Here is a 14714-nt window from a genome sequence, read left to right as displayed (position 1 = left end):
CTTGTAATCGCATTTTATTTCCCATTAAAGTTTAGCTCAATTTATGCTTGGTACTGGAAATTGTTCTTTCTGATATCCTTAAAATGTGGAGTGGAAATTTATTAAGCCCCTTGCAGATTTTTGACATAAATATTTTATTGAATACCCTAAACCAGTAATGTGATACAGTTACAAATAACCACGTCTGTAGCTTCCATGGGAAGGCTGTTAAGAATCTCTGTATGTCATTAAAATTTAATTTACAGGGGTGAATTTTGCCATTTGTTTATTCTTGTAGTGACCTATCCTTTAAAAAAAAAATCTGAAACCATTTGCACATATCATAAGAAGACATCATTCTTAATCCAAGTATTTCTTACTGCAGTATCAGCAGTGCCTAAAATAAAATTGAACATTGTTTGTACATACTGTTAGAGAAAATATAACTTTTATACTAAGAACATATCCAGCACATCTTAAATTAAAGCTTAGAAAAGGCCATGAGATTTGGAAGCTTGTATTTTTTTCTCTCTAGACTGTATCATTTGACCTTATAAAGAACAGACTGTATGTTGCAGCAAACATCTTGTTTTCAGCTGCCATAACTACAACAGTATAATTTTTGAAAAGTGGCTTTAAAACAGATTATAAACCCACCTATTTTTCTTACTGCCTTCTGATACTTATAGATACTGGCATACCTCTCTTGGTAGCCACAGATGATCCTGTGTCTGTTTTTTCATCCTCCCCAATAATAATGGTAAAAGGTTTTGAGATTTTCTTTGTGGAAAATGATTTCTGTACTGTCTTAGGAAGCATTAGTTTTTCATATAAAAACAGCGCTGAAGGCTAGTTACAACGTCAACTGCGGATTCTGGCATGGTGGATCATGACTGATGAGGTCATACAACTTGAACAATTTCTCTCTTTCCAGCTTTCAGTTTTTCTTAGACTTGTCTTTTGGGTTAAACAAGTGGAGTCATGCAGAAAATGTGCTTATATTAAAGCCTGGAAATCACAGTCATGCTTTTACAAAGGGAAGCTTCATATTGCTCACAGAATATTGTGTGTAACATTCACCACAAGAAATAATCTGCATGCACTTTAATTCTCTGAACTGACCTTTGAAAAATTTTGTGTGATTTGATTTGACTAGTGCGCTCCTGGACAATCACCAAAAATACAACTATCTACTTCATATTACTGGGTGGAACACAGACAAAAGTGACTTTTTTTTTGTTGGTATATATTTTCTGAGGAGATGGGAGTACCATTAAACAAAACATTACTCTTTGAAGAGCTAATTGAAGAAAGCTTCTTTTAGAATATAATTCTAACAGATTTTCAGGAGATTGATTATTAAAAATGGGGTGAAAATGAGCTATACTAAATAGCAAGCAAGCAGTTTCTGAACTAGAAAGATGTGTCCTTTTCCTACTTTTCCTGTCATTACTTATGGTGCATCTCTTCACACACTTCCTGTTCTCTTTTATTTGTATTTTTAAATTTGGGTATGTGTTTTGTTTAAAAAAATCTAGTTGCAGTTTGTAATTAGGCATTACTAAATAATGAACATGGATGTGCATCTTGAAAAATATATCTATAATATAGATATCTCCCATTTTACAGTCTAATACACTACCTGATGCCCCTTTTTCAGGGCTAATCGATAGAGGAACTGGTGAATGTGTTGTTACATACACACATTGTAAATACTTGAATGCAAATCCTGTGTCATCTCTCTTATAATATTTAATATTTAACAGATGTTTGCATTCTCAGGCCCTGCGATTGCTTTCAGTTTCATCAAGGCCATGACACAGAGAACAATTCATGCCTCCTTTCCTTGAACTGTCTTTGCTTCTCCCCATTTGGATATTCCTTATGCAGAAATAATAAAAGAAAGGCAATGAACTTGTTTTCTTGTGTTTGTTTAAAGCGGCTGCTTTAAATGCAGCCCTTTTTTATATAGCTGCAATCTTTAAATGCAGCCCTTTTTTATATAGCTGCAATCATGAATCCTTCCTGCACCAGTTAGTATACTGCTGATAGCCCTTTAAGAGGCATTTACCAACAGCTTAATCACATAGATAGTCCAAGTCGTTTATTGAGAGCACTTAAGGAGAAAAGACTGCTGGATGAAAAATCCCAGGTATGTGGTGTTTAATGTAATAAGGCAGATCTTGACTTGTCAGTTAGTTAATATACATAAGAAACAAGCACGAGAGATGGAGACATATTGTGTCAAACTGATTTATGATGTCTGCAGATGTTTGGTACATAGTTCAAAGATCTCGGCAGAATGAATGGAAAAAAATTCCAGGGGTATGGTAAGAACTGTTCTTGCTTATTAATGCATTGATGTCAATGAAAAAGGTATTGAAAAAGTGCTTCACCTTTACTGTTAGAAATAAGTGGATGTAAATTGAACCCCCATTTTATTTAAGAATCATTCTGAATTAAGAAAATAAAATCAAAGTGTGGGAAAATAAATAGACATTTTTGGAAACCTTGGAAAGATGTTACAACATTCTGTTGGTCTAAAATCTCTTGTCCTAACTATCTGTGGAGAGCTATTAGTAAATTCAGAAACACAAGTCATAACTGAATTATTAGAGGACATGCAATTTGGACTTATTTGTGGTAGGTGACCAGGGTAAGGCACTGAGTCCTTTGTAAATGAGATTTTGTAAGGAAATACAGCTTTTAGCGTGGGAAGTGTTAATTTGGTACAGTGTTTTTGCACTGGGCTAAGAATACACATGCACACAATTGCTGCATACCAACTGTCGCAGGGCATCTGGCTGACGTGCCACAGCTTGATCAGGTGTCAAGAATGGCATGGGGATAACAGAGCTTTTCTGCTGGAAAAGAGATGTATTAGGTGACTCCTTGGAATTCCTTCTACTCCTTTAACTTTATTAATTGTACCAAAGGTAAGCTAGTTGATGAAATGCCATCTGAAAATGGCAGAAGTTCAAAGCCTATTTGGTCTAGTCAGTTTAAAGCATGAATTTCTGCATATTTGTTTTATTTATTTTTTCATTAGGACACTAAGTGTTCATCACTAAACCATGTTTTTGTAATTTGGTTCAATTATCATCTCTTTTCCTTCCCTTCTCTTACTTGCAGCATTTGATTTACTCTGTAACTATTCAGCCGCTGTGCCTATGGATACCAACATGCCTGTCCTAAGAGCTGGACTTCAGCAGTGATCCGGACAATAATATATATGATGATGTTTGATATTAAAAACAGATGACAGATGTTAGAATGGCTAACTCTGTTTTATTTACTGTGGGTCACTTTACACTGAAAGTTACACATAAAGCTAACATGAACTAATGTCATGTATTAGTTATAAAAAAGATAAAAATAGATAAAATATTTCTGTATTAATTTACTCACATGTAAAACTAATGTGAGTAAAACTCACTGCTTGAAGTTTCCCTAATTTTAATAGTTTTCTTCATAGTTATTAAACCTGCTGGGAGATGAAAGTACATATAATTTTCATTCTTACAATTGAAAGGCTGCTAAATTCATTACAGTTCCCATGTCTTCACCAGAAAGGCCTGCAGTGCTCTTCAGGGAGTCTTGTATTGACAGACAGGTACAGCTGTGGTGGGGCTGACTAAACCACAAATACCGCACTTGCAGCAATGCAGTCTAACAGTGGATCTACCTTAGTTGTGAAGAAGCTAATTACTCCTTTACCTTTTAAGAAATCTGCTTTCTGTGATCAGTTCTTGATAACATCATACACCTTCTTTGTATTTTTGCAAAAAAGCCTGACTACTGTGACAGCACCCCTTCCTAAACTGAAATTGTTTTACATTGCATTGTTGATGATGATAGGTGTTAACATTACAAGCAAAGTGGGATGATGTAGTCCTCTCAGGACTACTCTGTATCTTTTCCTCTAGAGAAACAACTTTCTGCTGTATTAATATAAACCAGTCAAAGTAATGTGAGGAACTGAAATTACTGCACTTTTAAATAATAGGGTATTTGTTCTTTTGGGAAAAAATCCCAAGCACTATAATCCATGTAGGCCACTGTCTTCTAGTTCATCCTAGAAGGTGAACTAGACTAGAAAAAATCCTATCTTTTCAGCAGACAGCTATAAATGCTTTTATTTTTCTTAAAGTAAAAATAGTAGAAGCTAAGTTTTTTTTATTAGCTTGGTCTCTAGAGGTTTTGAATGTTCCTAGCCTTATGAAAGACTCAATTACTCTGTGTATATATATATGCATATGTTTGTCTTTTCTGTTCATTGTGGAACAAAGAATTTCCTTTAAAGTATATCTTGAGCTATTTTTTGTATCATAGCAGAGGCAGTAGATTTGAATACTTCAGTGGCATCAGCAAGAGATAACTGCAGTTTGGCTGTGGACACATTTCAGTTTCACATTTCATTTCAGTTTAGCATTTAAATTGCAAGGAAAATAATCCATTTTGAATTTTATGTTGAGCTGACAGGAATATTCTAAAAATCGTGAACAGTTTTGTGGAGGAAGAAAAAAAAATTAAAAGCTTTCCTGATTAAGTTCAAAGTAACACTGAAACATTTTATTGTAAAAAAATGAGAATATTATTGTTGTTCTTTGACTATATAATGAATTTTAATATATAATAGAACAGATGTTATTATTTCAAGTATGTCAAAACCTATACTGTGCATTGTGATATTGTGTCTGAAGTTGAAAAAACAAGCTGCTGAAAAATGACATCTGTGGGCAATTTTTGGATACTTTGTTCCGGGCTACATCCATGTCAGATTTTAGTGTTGTGTAATGCAGTTCTTGTTCATAATGATTTAGCATGAATTCAGTGTAGTATGGGCTTATGTGTTTAGAAATTACTTTCACATCTAAAGATAGAAGGAAAAAAGCAGGAACTGGGTTCTTATAGAAACAAAATGGGCAGAGACCAGGGGAGGCTGGTGAGTGATGCTGTTTTGAGGTAAAATTGCAGGATAATGCCTCAGATTGTAATCTGCCGACACCTACTTGCATCTAGTGAAATAGGTACTTTCCTTGCCAAATCCTTTCAGCAAGAGAAGTAACTTTACAGAAGGAAGACTCTAAAGATGAATTAATACATTTTTATCTTCCTGTGAGTTACTGGTTTTGAAGAGGGAAGAAAACATAGTGGTCTTTGTGATTTAGAGGAGCTTAAAATTCCACAGTGTTTGCAATTTTTTGTTACAGTAGGAAGAATTCCCATCCTCATGAAAAATCTAATTTGTCCAAGATATAAGCCTTGGAGGAACACTACTGTCTCTGTACTCAGTTGATGCTTTACTGATTTTGATATCCAAATTGTTCAAAAGATTTCTGTTTCGCTCAGCTGACCAGATCTCTTCACAAAAATAATTTGCTGAGCTTTTATGTGAGACTAAAGGTGTTCAGATGGATTTTTACTATGAAGACATAACTAATTCATACTGGTTTAGTGGGGGGTGGGAAGGGGCATAATCGAAAAGTAGAAAATAGAAACTCTCTGTTTTCTGTAGTATATGTATGTGAATGTATACATATATGAATGTATGAAAAGAATGTGAACATATGCAGATGTGTGGATTGTATGTAGAGAGGTGTTTGCATACATATATAGGAGTGTAGGTAGATAGATGTGTATAGAGACAGTTGCAGTGGCAGAATGCTATGCAGTTCTGAAAATCTGTGATAACAAACTGTACCTATGTTTATTTGAGCTCTCTCACTTCTAGGGCATTCTGTATTGCAACTTGAATTGATTGAAAAGGGAGTCATATTTTAAACTAAGAGAAATTAAAAGAAAATAACCCCAAACAAATCCAAACAGTATAGATATTTTGCCTTCTGGTACTTCAGATTAAATATGATTGCGTTCTGAAGGTGGTCCGTGCAATCTCAATGTTTGGGAATGTATAAATATAATTAGAATATCTTTCTGAATTGGATACATACTATTGTATTTGTTATGGTAAAGATGGGACCTGAAAGACTCAAGATCACTAAGAAATAATATATTCCATTAACATTGAACAAAACCTTGTGAGTCTTAATATTGAAAAAAGTAAGGAAGATGACTCATACGCAATATGTGGGAAGGAACATATTTTACCAAGTGTGTGAAATCTGTTTGTTTCCTCATAATCAGTCTGAAGACAGAAGAACGTAACTATTCATCTCTTCTGACTTTAATCCCATGACAGAAATAATTCCCGTCTTTCTCTGTTCTTCCCAATTTTTTAATTCCTCTGGGGAGAAATAGAGTGAGACAATACAACTTATAAAATATGGACGTGTTTATATAAATCATGGTAGTAATATTTTCAGGAAATAATTTGTTTGTTCAACAAGTTAATAGGTTTTAGATTGCAGCTTACTGCTTTGCAGCTGTCCACCAGCTGTGCCAGCTTTCTTTAACTTCCTGAGTGTTATTTTTTCTTTTCTTTTTTTTTTTTTTTTTTACTGGAAGTACTCCAAAGAAGTTTTGTTTTTCCTGCAATGTATGCACCAATCAAATGCAGTTATCAGTATACTATATATTTTTTTCTTTTTTTTAACAGAAGGAAGAAGAAAAAAATCACAAAGTCCGACTAGCAGTTGGAAATGGAGTAAGAAATGATGTATGGAGGGAATTTTTGGACAGATTTGGTGCTATTAAGATCTGTGAGTTCTATGGTGCTACTGAAGGAAACATTTGTTTCATGAACCACACGGGAAAAATTGGATCTGTTGGGCGCAGCAATTTCTTCTATAAGGTGACTATTTATTTACATTCTACCTAGTAGGAGTGCTGAAAAATTGTTTTTCTTAGTTGTAATACAGTCGTAAGTCCAAGATAAATTTTCTAACTTGGTTATTGCAAGTTAGTTGACCCTCTGTAAAATCTTGGCACCCAATCCAGCTGTACACTCAGCAGAAACACTGAGATTTTTGATAGACTTCACAAGAATCAAAAAGGCTTTGGCTCTCTTCTGAAAGTTTTGAGTAATCTGACAGTTGCCAAGTATAGTTTCAGGTCTCTACTACATTAGAGGACAAAAGAAAAAAGTTGGATTTATTTTAATACCTAAGAACTCCTCATCGCTAAAAAAAGACTACAGATTTCCTATTCTCATTTACTGTTCTACAAATTATAGTTAGAGATGTGCTTATATAGTATGTTTATATTGCATACTGCTATGTAAATATTTGGCATAAATGGGAATTAATAATAATTAATATGTTGTAATAATTACATACTTTAACATATAGACAGATACAAAGTTAATATATATTTTATACCTAGGTGCAAATCAGCATAATTAACTCAAACTACATCTAGCCTGTATCAGTATTCAGAAATGTTAAACATAACACAATACATATATAATCACTGTTGAGGTATTGTGACAGAGAATACTTGGCAAGATTATTAATTTTAAAATGCTATACCCCTTTATCTACAGTTGACTGTAGGTGTTTGCTGTGTTCTAGGCTACTGAAAGTAGAAAAAAAACTGTTCTGTATTTCATCAGCTTTGAAAATGGCAGTCATATATTTTGGGGAGAAGGATTTATATGTTGATATATTAGTTATATCACACATTATGACTTCCCCCGGTCCTTCTGAGTAAATGAAGAAATTATTTCTGCTTAAAATTCACAGATGGATTTTTTTCTTTTTGATCCTGTAAGGACAGTCTTTTAAAAACAATTTGAAAATCCCAAACAAAGGAACGTGTCCCAAGCTTTAGCTAATAATATGAAAGATGTCTAGCCTTTTTGCAAGGAGACTGCATATTTATCATTATGTTGCTGTTTATGCCAGTTTTTACTCTTCTTGAAATAAATAGTAGAATAAATAATTCTACATTGCCTAGAATTTTAAATTGTTAGTGTATATCTATATACAAGTCCCCTTGACTTAAATGACATTTGTGCTCCTTAGGAAAGCTGATAGCAAAATGTCCTGACACAACTTTTTAAAGGAGTAATGTAAAACCATTGTTTGGAAATACAACAGAGTTATCTTCTGATGCCATGTAAATAGGTTTCTAGGCAGTATGTTTCAGGGTCCTCAATTTCAATACTCCATCACCACAGTACAGTCACTACACAGACTGCTTTACACACTGGGGCCAGAGGAATTCTTCACTTCTTGGACAGGAACTCAGACTGCAGTGAGGATTGATGCTCCATCCAGTGACCATCCAGTGCTGTTGGATATCTCCATAAGGGTCCAGAACTGCTGCAAGAAATCAGAGATCTGGAATTTAGGGAGTAGTAAGTGAACCAGGAGCCTTACAGCTGATGTTCATTTTTGTTTCAGACTTTTCTAAGCCTAATGCTTTAAATACTTACAAGATTTTGCATGTGTTCCAAACTTAAGTAAACTTGTTTTCAGTATTACAGGACTTTTGGCAGATTTTGTCATAAGTCATTAACCTTTTTGAAATACCTTGTGAAGTCTACAGCAGATAAAGGTTAAACTTGAAACTACCTGCATATGTATTTAATCTTCTGTATTTTTCATCAAGTAGTGTGTGGATTTTGCATGCGATACTAAATACGTATTTTATTGCCATAGGTAAGTTAATTTTTGCTTCCTTTGGGCATTCGTTCTGGGAGGTTTTTAATACATTTTGCAGCTTGCAGGTTACTAAACAATGCCTTGTGAAGTGTAGCTGTTGTTTGTTTTACTTCAGTCTAAATGACATCCACTCGACAACTAGTGATATGTACAGGAGAGAGCATAATTTCTGATCTGTTGACTTGTGAAAGAACTGAGGTTGGAAAGAAAATCTGTCTCCTGCTGTAAAGCAGACAATGGCACAGACAAGGCCCAGCCCCCCAGTCCGTAACATTTGTTGTTTCTTCAAATAAATGCTGCAATATGTTTTGGAACATTCTCTTGACACGCAGGACAACATGAGATAACCTTTAACATGCTTTCTAGGGATTTCCTGAACACCTGTTTCTAGAATAGAAAGAAACAGAACTGAGAAAGTGGGAAAAAGAGGTGTTCATATATGTGATATACTAAAGGAGAAGGAAGAAACTTGCTCCTACAGCGTAATTGCACAGCTTGCAACAAAGTAAATGCAGTACAAAGCCTAATAGATGCAGGTATTGTGAGTATAGAAGGAGTAATAGCAGAAAGTTTCAAAGTATAAAATTTTTAGTGGGGGGAAGGGTGGACAGAAAGAAAAAAAAATAGGAGTGCATTCTGTTGTAGGTAGTGACAATGGCACAGTTTGTAAAGGTGAAATACAGATAAAAAGTACAGCTTTAAGAGGCAACCTGAGCTCTGAGAGAGCAAAGTAACTTTTCTACCAGTAACTGCTAAGGGCTGGGGCTAAATGCTTGTGATAAATGTTAAGGTTCTATAGAACACATTTATTTTCATAGAAATAGACATAAGGTAATAGAAAGAAACAGATGAAATGTTACAGCAGTTGGTAGAAATCACTGTATTTAAGATGTTAACTAAAAGCAGTGCTATTGTTTGCACTTCTTTCTTTTCACACTTTCTTTATATAAGAGGGATTGGTTCATGTGCTTGAAAGCCTCCCTGTAGAATATGAATAAATCTTTCAATAAAGATGTTTACATAGAGTCAATGAACAGAAAAGTAGAAGCCTCTGAATAGCTTTTCAGCTGGTGGAACTTAAAATGTTTTACAAAAAATACGTCTTGATTAACAGAGTAATATAATAAATTTCTGTTTAATCTTTACATCTGACATACATACGTGTCTAGGTAATGTTAATAATCAATTATGTTATGTATGACATACATTATGTGTGTATTTATATATATGTGATATGGGAAAAATCTTGATGACTCTCTTGAAGACCCTCAGTTGTATCTATCAATATATGAATCTCTTTCTTACACTAAAATAAATTCTGAGTCATGACAGACAACAAGGGAGCTTAGGATTAATGAGATTCAAGGAAGCTTATAAGAAGGGCTAAAAATAACCCAGGGCACATTCACCTGAAAAGCATTATGTAAAAAAAAAAAAAGAGAGAAAAAGAAAAAAACTTTATTTGTAAATGTAATTTCTCATTATTTTAAGCAAAGATATTCAAAATATCACAGGAATCCAAATCTCTTACACAAAAACTGTATAGATAAAAAATCAGCTTTGAGCTGGAGAAACATTTCGATCTTTCACACTGCCATTCAGAATTAGTATTATGCACTTCTTCATGCAGTCCTAGAACTTGTGGCAGAAGACAAATTAGTTTGTTTAAAAATAAACAAAGTTAGTTTTAAGCAAATTTTAAAATCCTGGAAGACTGGGTTAAAAGGAAGAATACTGATGTGTAAATCCAAGCAATGGAAGCTCCTAAGTTCATTGGCCAATGAAAATTAATATTGTTTCTTCTCCTTTGACTAATTTTGAGCAAAAATAAAGTGCTACAAGTGTTTTCTAAGGTACTCTATTCTTACATATTGTGATTCAGTTAATATCAAGCATAGCATAAAATATTTGTTTCTTGGTTTTGTTTACTTTGACTCACAAAGTTGTGTGGAGTACCTATGCATCTGCTCTTTACAGTGTAAATAAGGCATTTGAAGTGTATTTTTAAAACTGTCTCTAGGATGTGATAACACTATGCTCCAAATTTTTTTTCTTACATTTCAGTTTTTAAAGATGCTTGAAACTAAATCTAGTACTTGTAATGTTTTGTTTTTGAAACTGATACTCTCCAAGAGAATTCAAAAATACTTCATCTTTAAAACCAGTAATAAAAAGCTTGTGATCTCTATTTTCTGGTAAAGGTTCTCTGAGCATTCTCTGCAAGTTGAAACATTAGGAATGTCAAAACTACTTTCAAAACAATATTCAAATTCACATATTTCCAATCAATTAAAAAATAAAACGGGTGAGGGAAGCTGTTATTAGATAACATCTAGGCAGCATAGTAGTAGACAATGCTGCACATTAACACACTTTCAGTTTCAGCTCACTAAATGATGCGTTTTGTTTGCCACATTTATGTTGTGCTTCAGAGAGTAAGATGTAGATTAAAATGATGAATGTTGCATGCAGTACTCTGTGAAAATAATATGGTAATGCTTCAACAGCTCAGGTCCTTCTCCCATTAGAATTTAAATAATGAGGCGAACCAAATGTTAGTCTGTGCCCAGACAAAATAATTTGCTTTCATTTTCTAGTATTTAATATGAAAAGCAAGCTGCTTAGAATCACAGAATGATTTAGTTTGGAAAAGACTTTTGTGCAGGCACAGCTGTTTGCATAGACCGTGCATAGTCTCATTACACATATTTAGTACAAGATGTGGTTCTTTCTTTTAATTGTGTATTTTCATGATTATTATTTCAGAAACCTAATTGGAATACGCCTTGTTAATACTCTCAAGTTGTAGGCAAAAGAAGATATATACAACGTAGTATAGTTATATATAATAATAGTGTCAACAGCTTTCAGATGATCTCAGATACTGAATTACATTTTCTGAGTGTTTTTAACAACTTAAAATAATTTTTCATTCTTTCAGAGCTCAAAAACTGTATTTGTCAAAATACTGCTTTGCATGGTGCATTATTTTAAGCTATTCTTAAAAAACAGCAATATTTAATTTTATACCCTTTCATTCTTATTATTTATATTACTCATTGCATTTTGTCATATTAAACCTATGAAAGTAATAAATATCAATGTAAAAAGAAAGAAAGTGAAGAAGAGGAGCATTTAAATATAGACAGACAAAACAAAAAAAAAAAGACCCACTCCCACTGTTCCTCAAGAATAATCAGTTATTTTCTAATTGAGGCAAACTTTCTGGCCCTCAAATTCTTGACTTTGTTAAATGATTTAATCTGATGTTAATAAAAATAATTACCCTTCACTTAATTAAAATAGTGTCCCATTCTTGAATCATTACTTTATTTTGCAGGCTATGACCTTTTTCCTTTGATCAACTGTTAGAAATATCTTTTTGTTTCAGACTTAGGGTAGAAGAAAGACACAGTGCTGAACATTGAAAGGACTCAATGAACCAATTTTGTCCATATGAGACTGAAATTGTGGGATTCATGTTGCTCTTTATTCAGATTTCTTTGAGAAAAAATATTTATTTACAACAACATTTCAAATTAGGATAAGGATGCAACTCTTAGTCCAAGTTAGTGGCAGAAAAGGAAAGAGATTTATGTTTTAACATCCTACCCTTTACTTCAGTCCATATAACCCCCCTTAAGTTATATTGCATTTCTTTATTGTGAAGAGTGCAGGTCTGTATTAATGTTTTACAAAATTGTTCCCCTATTGCCAAGAATTCTCAGGAGAAAGCAATTGGTTTCACTAGTTGTTAAAGATTGCTGATACATTTCCTTTTGGGAAGGCAACATGGAATCCGAAGCAGGGCAAAATGTCTCTTTAGAGTAATAAAGAGACAATTTGGACCACTGCAAACACAGTTGTCCAAATAGTATCAGGAAGTGTCCCCTAAAGGTCCAGTTTGGATTCATATCATAGCAGAAAAAATAAAGCAAAATAATAGTCACATGCTGTATATTCAAGAAAAAAAAAAAAAGAAGAAGTAGTGAAAAAAAAGTGCTGCAGTTGCTAGTTTTGATAGAGTATCTTGTCCTTCAGTTTGCTTGGAGCCATGGCAGAATGTACCCTTCTGCTGGTGCTCACTTCCCATCACCATACAGCAGCCTCAGAAGGCAAGAGGGAAGAGCTGAGGCTAATTAAGCAACAGTAAAGCCCAACAGGAAGCAGATTTTTCTTTGTGAGGCCTTTCCCTTGGTAGCTGTTTTCAGTGCCAGAAGACCCCAAGAACACATCATGTAAGCCACCATGATTAAATGTCACTTAAATACTAGAGATAATGTTTCCATTATGCTGACTCACATTGTTCTTTCATTGATGATGGAGATCCCATAACTTACTTGTAAGAAACTTAACAAATGGACAGTTCTGTGTCTTCATTTACAAAACTGTTTTGATGCTGCTTACCTTCAGGAAATGGCATAAATTTACATACAGAGTATTTTCAGTTTTAAATGAAACTGCACTCTCCTTTCAGATGAGCAAGACTGGAGTAGAGGTTTCCTTATGTGTATTTGCTGCCACCAGATGTCACTGTGTAGATGAGTAACTGATGACTTTTTCCCTTTTTCAGCTTTTTTTCCCATTTGATTTAATCAAGTATGATTTCCAAAAAGATGAACCAATTAGAAATAAGCATGGCTGGTGTGAAAAAGTTAAGAAAGGTAAGTATGTATTTTAATAGGATATTACAGCCTATTGATTTTAATAAAAATACTTCAGAGAGTTGTTTTAAGGAGCCTTGCTATTGTGTTACGGCAGTTTACCAAATTAACTATTACTCTTTGCTCTGAAAAAAGGCAATATGATTTTTGATCTCAGATAAAACAGCATTAAACATACCAGTGCTGATATCAGAAGGGCTCAGGAGATCCTTGGATGTATTCATAGAAGAGTAGTGTTCAAAAGTGATGCTATGGCATTATCTTTGAATTTATACATGGTGACATCTGTGTTTTTTAAAGGAGGTTAACATAAGGAAATGGTTGCCTAAGAGATCTACAGGAAGGACTGGTGGATTAGAGAAAATGCTTTTTGATGAAAGATTAAGTGTTTCTGACTAGGTGATGTGACTTAGCTTAATAATTAAAAAAAAACCCCAAAAAACAACAGAAAACCAAAACTGCTTGATTATAGCTGTTCTAAAAGTATTTACCAAAAATCATGATTACACAAATTTTCAAAGCGTTCCTACATACTGGAACGTACATTGAACTCTAAGCAGACAGCTGAAACTGGAGGAAGAAAAATTCATATTAACAGTCAGGCAGACAACTTTAATAGGGAGCTAACACAGATTTTTCAGAGGAGTTATGAGATTCTCTAACAGCTGGAAATCAAACATAGGCACTTTGAAGATGCTATGTCACCAAAATCTGAAATTTTATAGGCATTTATCTGTATGGATGCCAGACTGACCTGTGAAGGAAACACATGCTCTAATTAGACACTTGGTCTAATTCTTTTCCAATTACACCACTCAGTCTAATGAAAAGTATTATCTTGGTCTATAATCTTTGTCTTACCCATGTCTTATTTTTTCAGAGCATTATGGCTGTAGTGATAGTTCCAGTGAACTAAATACTTCTACTTTAAACACTACCAGTTGATGGGAAAAGCTTTTTTAAAGGAGGCATTTTTAAATTAAAAATTGTGCCTACTTTTGGAAGCATTTTGATATATTTTCAAATATATCTCTTGTCTCTGTTACAAACTAATGGAACTCTTAAGCTATATTGTTTAGAACCTACTCCCAAAAAGGTTATTTCATACAATTATTCCATACTCTGCAAAGTAATACCCTGGCACTCTACAAGCATAAGAGGATAATCCTTTCCCCTGCTCTCCCTACTTTTTGAGGAAAAAAAATTGTGTTAAACTTTTGTTTTTTACACCAAAAAGTAAACTGATGATGCTATATCACTTTAGTGAATATTCTTAAGAAGTCACAAAATCACAGAATATTCTGAGTTGGAAGGGACACACAAGGATCAAGTCAAACTCTTTAAGTGAATGGTCCCCACAGGGATTAAACCCACAAGCTCAGTGTTATTAACACCAGGCTCCAACCAACTGAGGTAATTTCAGTGTTCTCAGAAGTTCTGAAAAGAGATTAAAGAGGAACATAGTGCCTGGGCTGAGCACCTGCTTCTGATTAACACTAGTTTT

General features: G+C 33.9%; 1 protein-coding gene across 1 annotated transcript in view; it reads left to right on the top strand.

Annotated features, from left to right (window-relative positions):
- The window catches only part of SLC27A6 (solute carrier family 27 member 6), a 40828-nt gene that overhangs the window by 16092 nt on the left and 10022 nt on the right, over positions 1-14714 (top strand). Inside the window, exons 5-6 of the mRNA XM_084225117.1 lie at positions 6539-6733; positions 13120-13210. Of these exons, the coding sequence (XP_084081243.1) occupies positions 6539-6733; positions 13120-13210 (286 nt within the window). The remainder of the gene's footprint in view (positions 1-6538; positions 6734-13119; positions 13211-14714) is intronic.

The sequence above is a fragment of the Fringilla coelebs genome (genome assembly GCF_963513975.1).
Source record: "Fringilla coelebs genome assembly, chromosome: Z".
NCBI lineage: Eukaryota > Metazoa > Chordata > Aves > Passeriformes > Fringillidae > Fringilla > Fringilla coelebs.
Note: the sequence above shows the minus strand (reverse complement) of the source record. Positions and strands in the feature narration are given on the sequence as shown.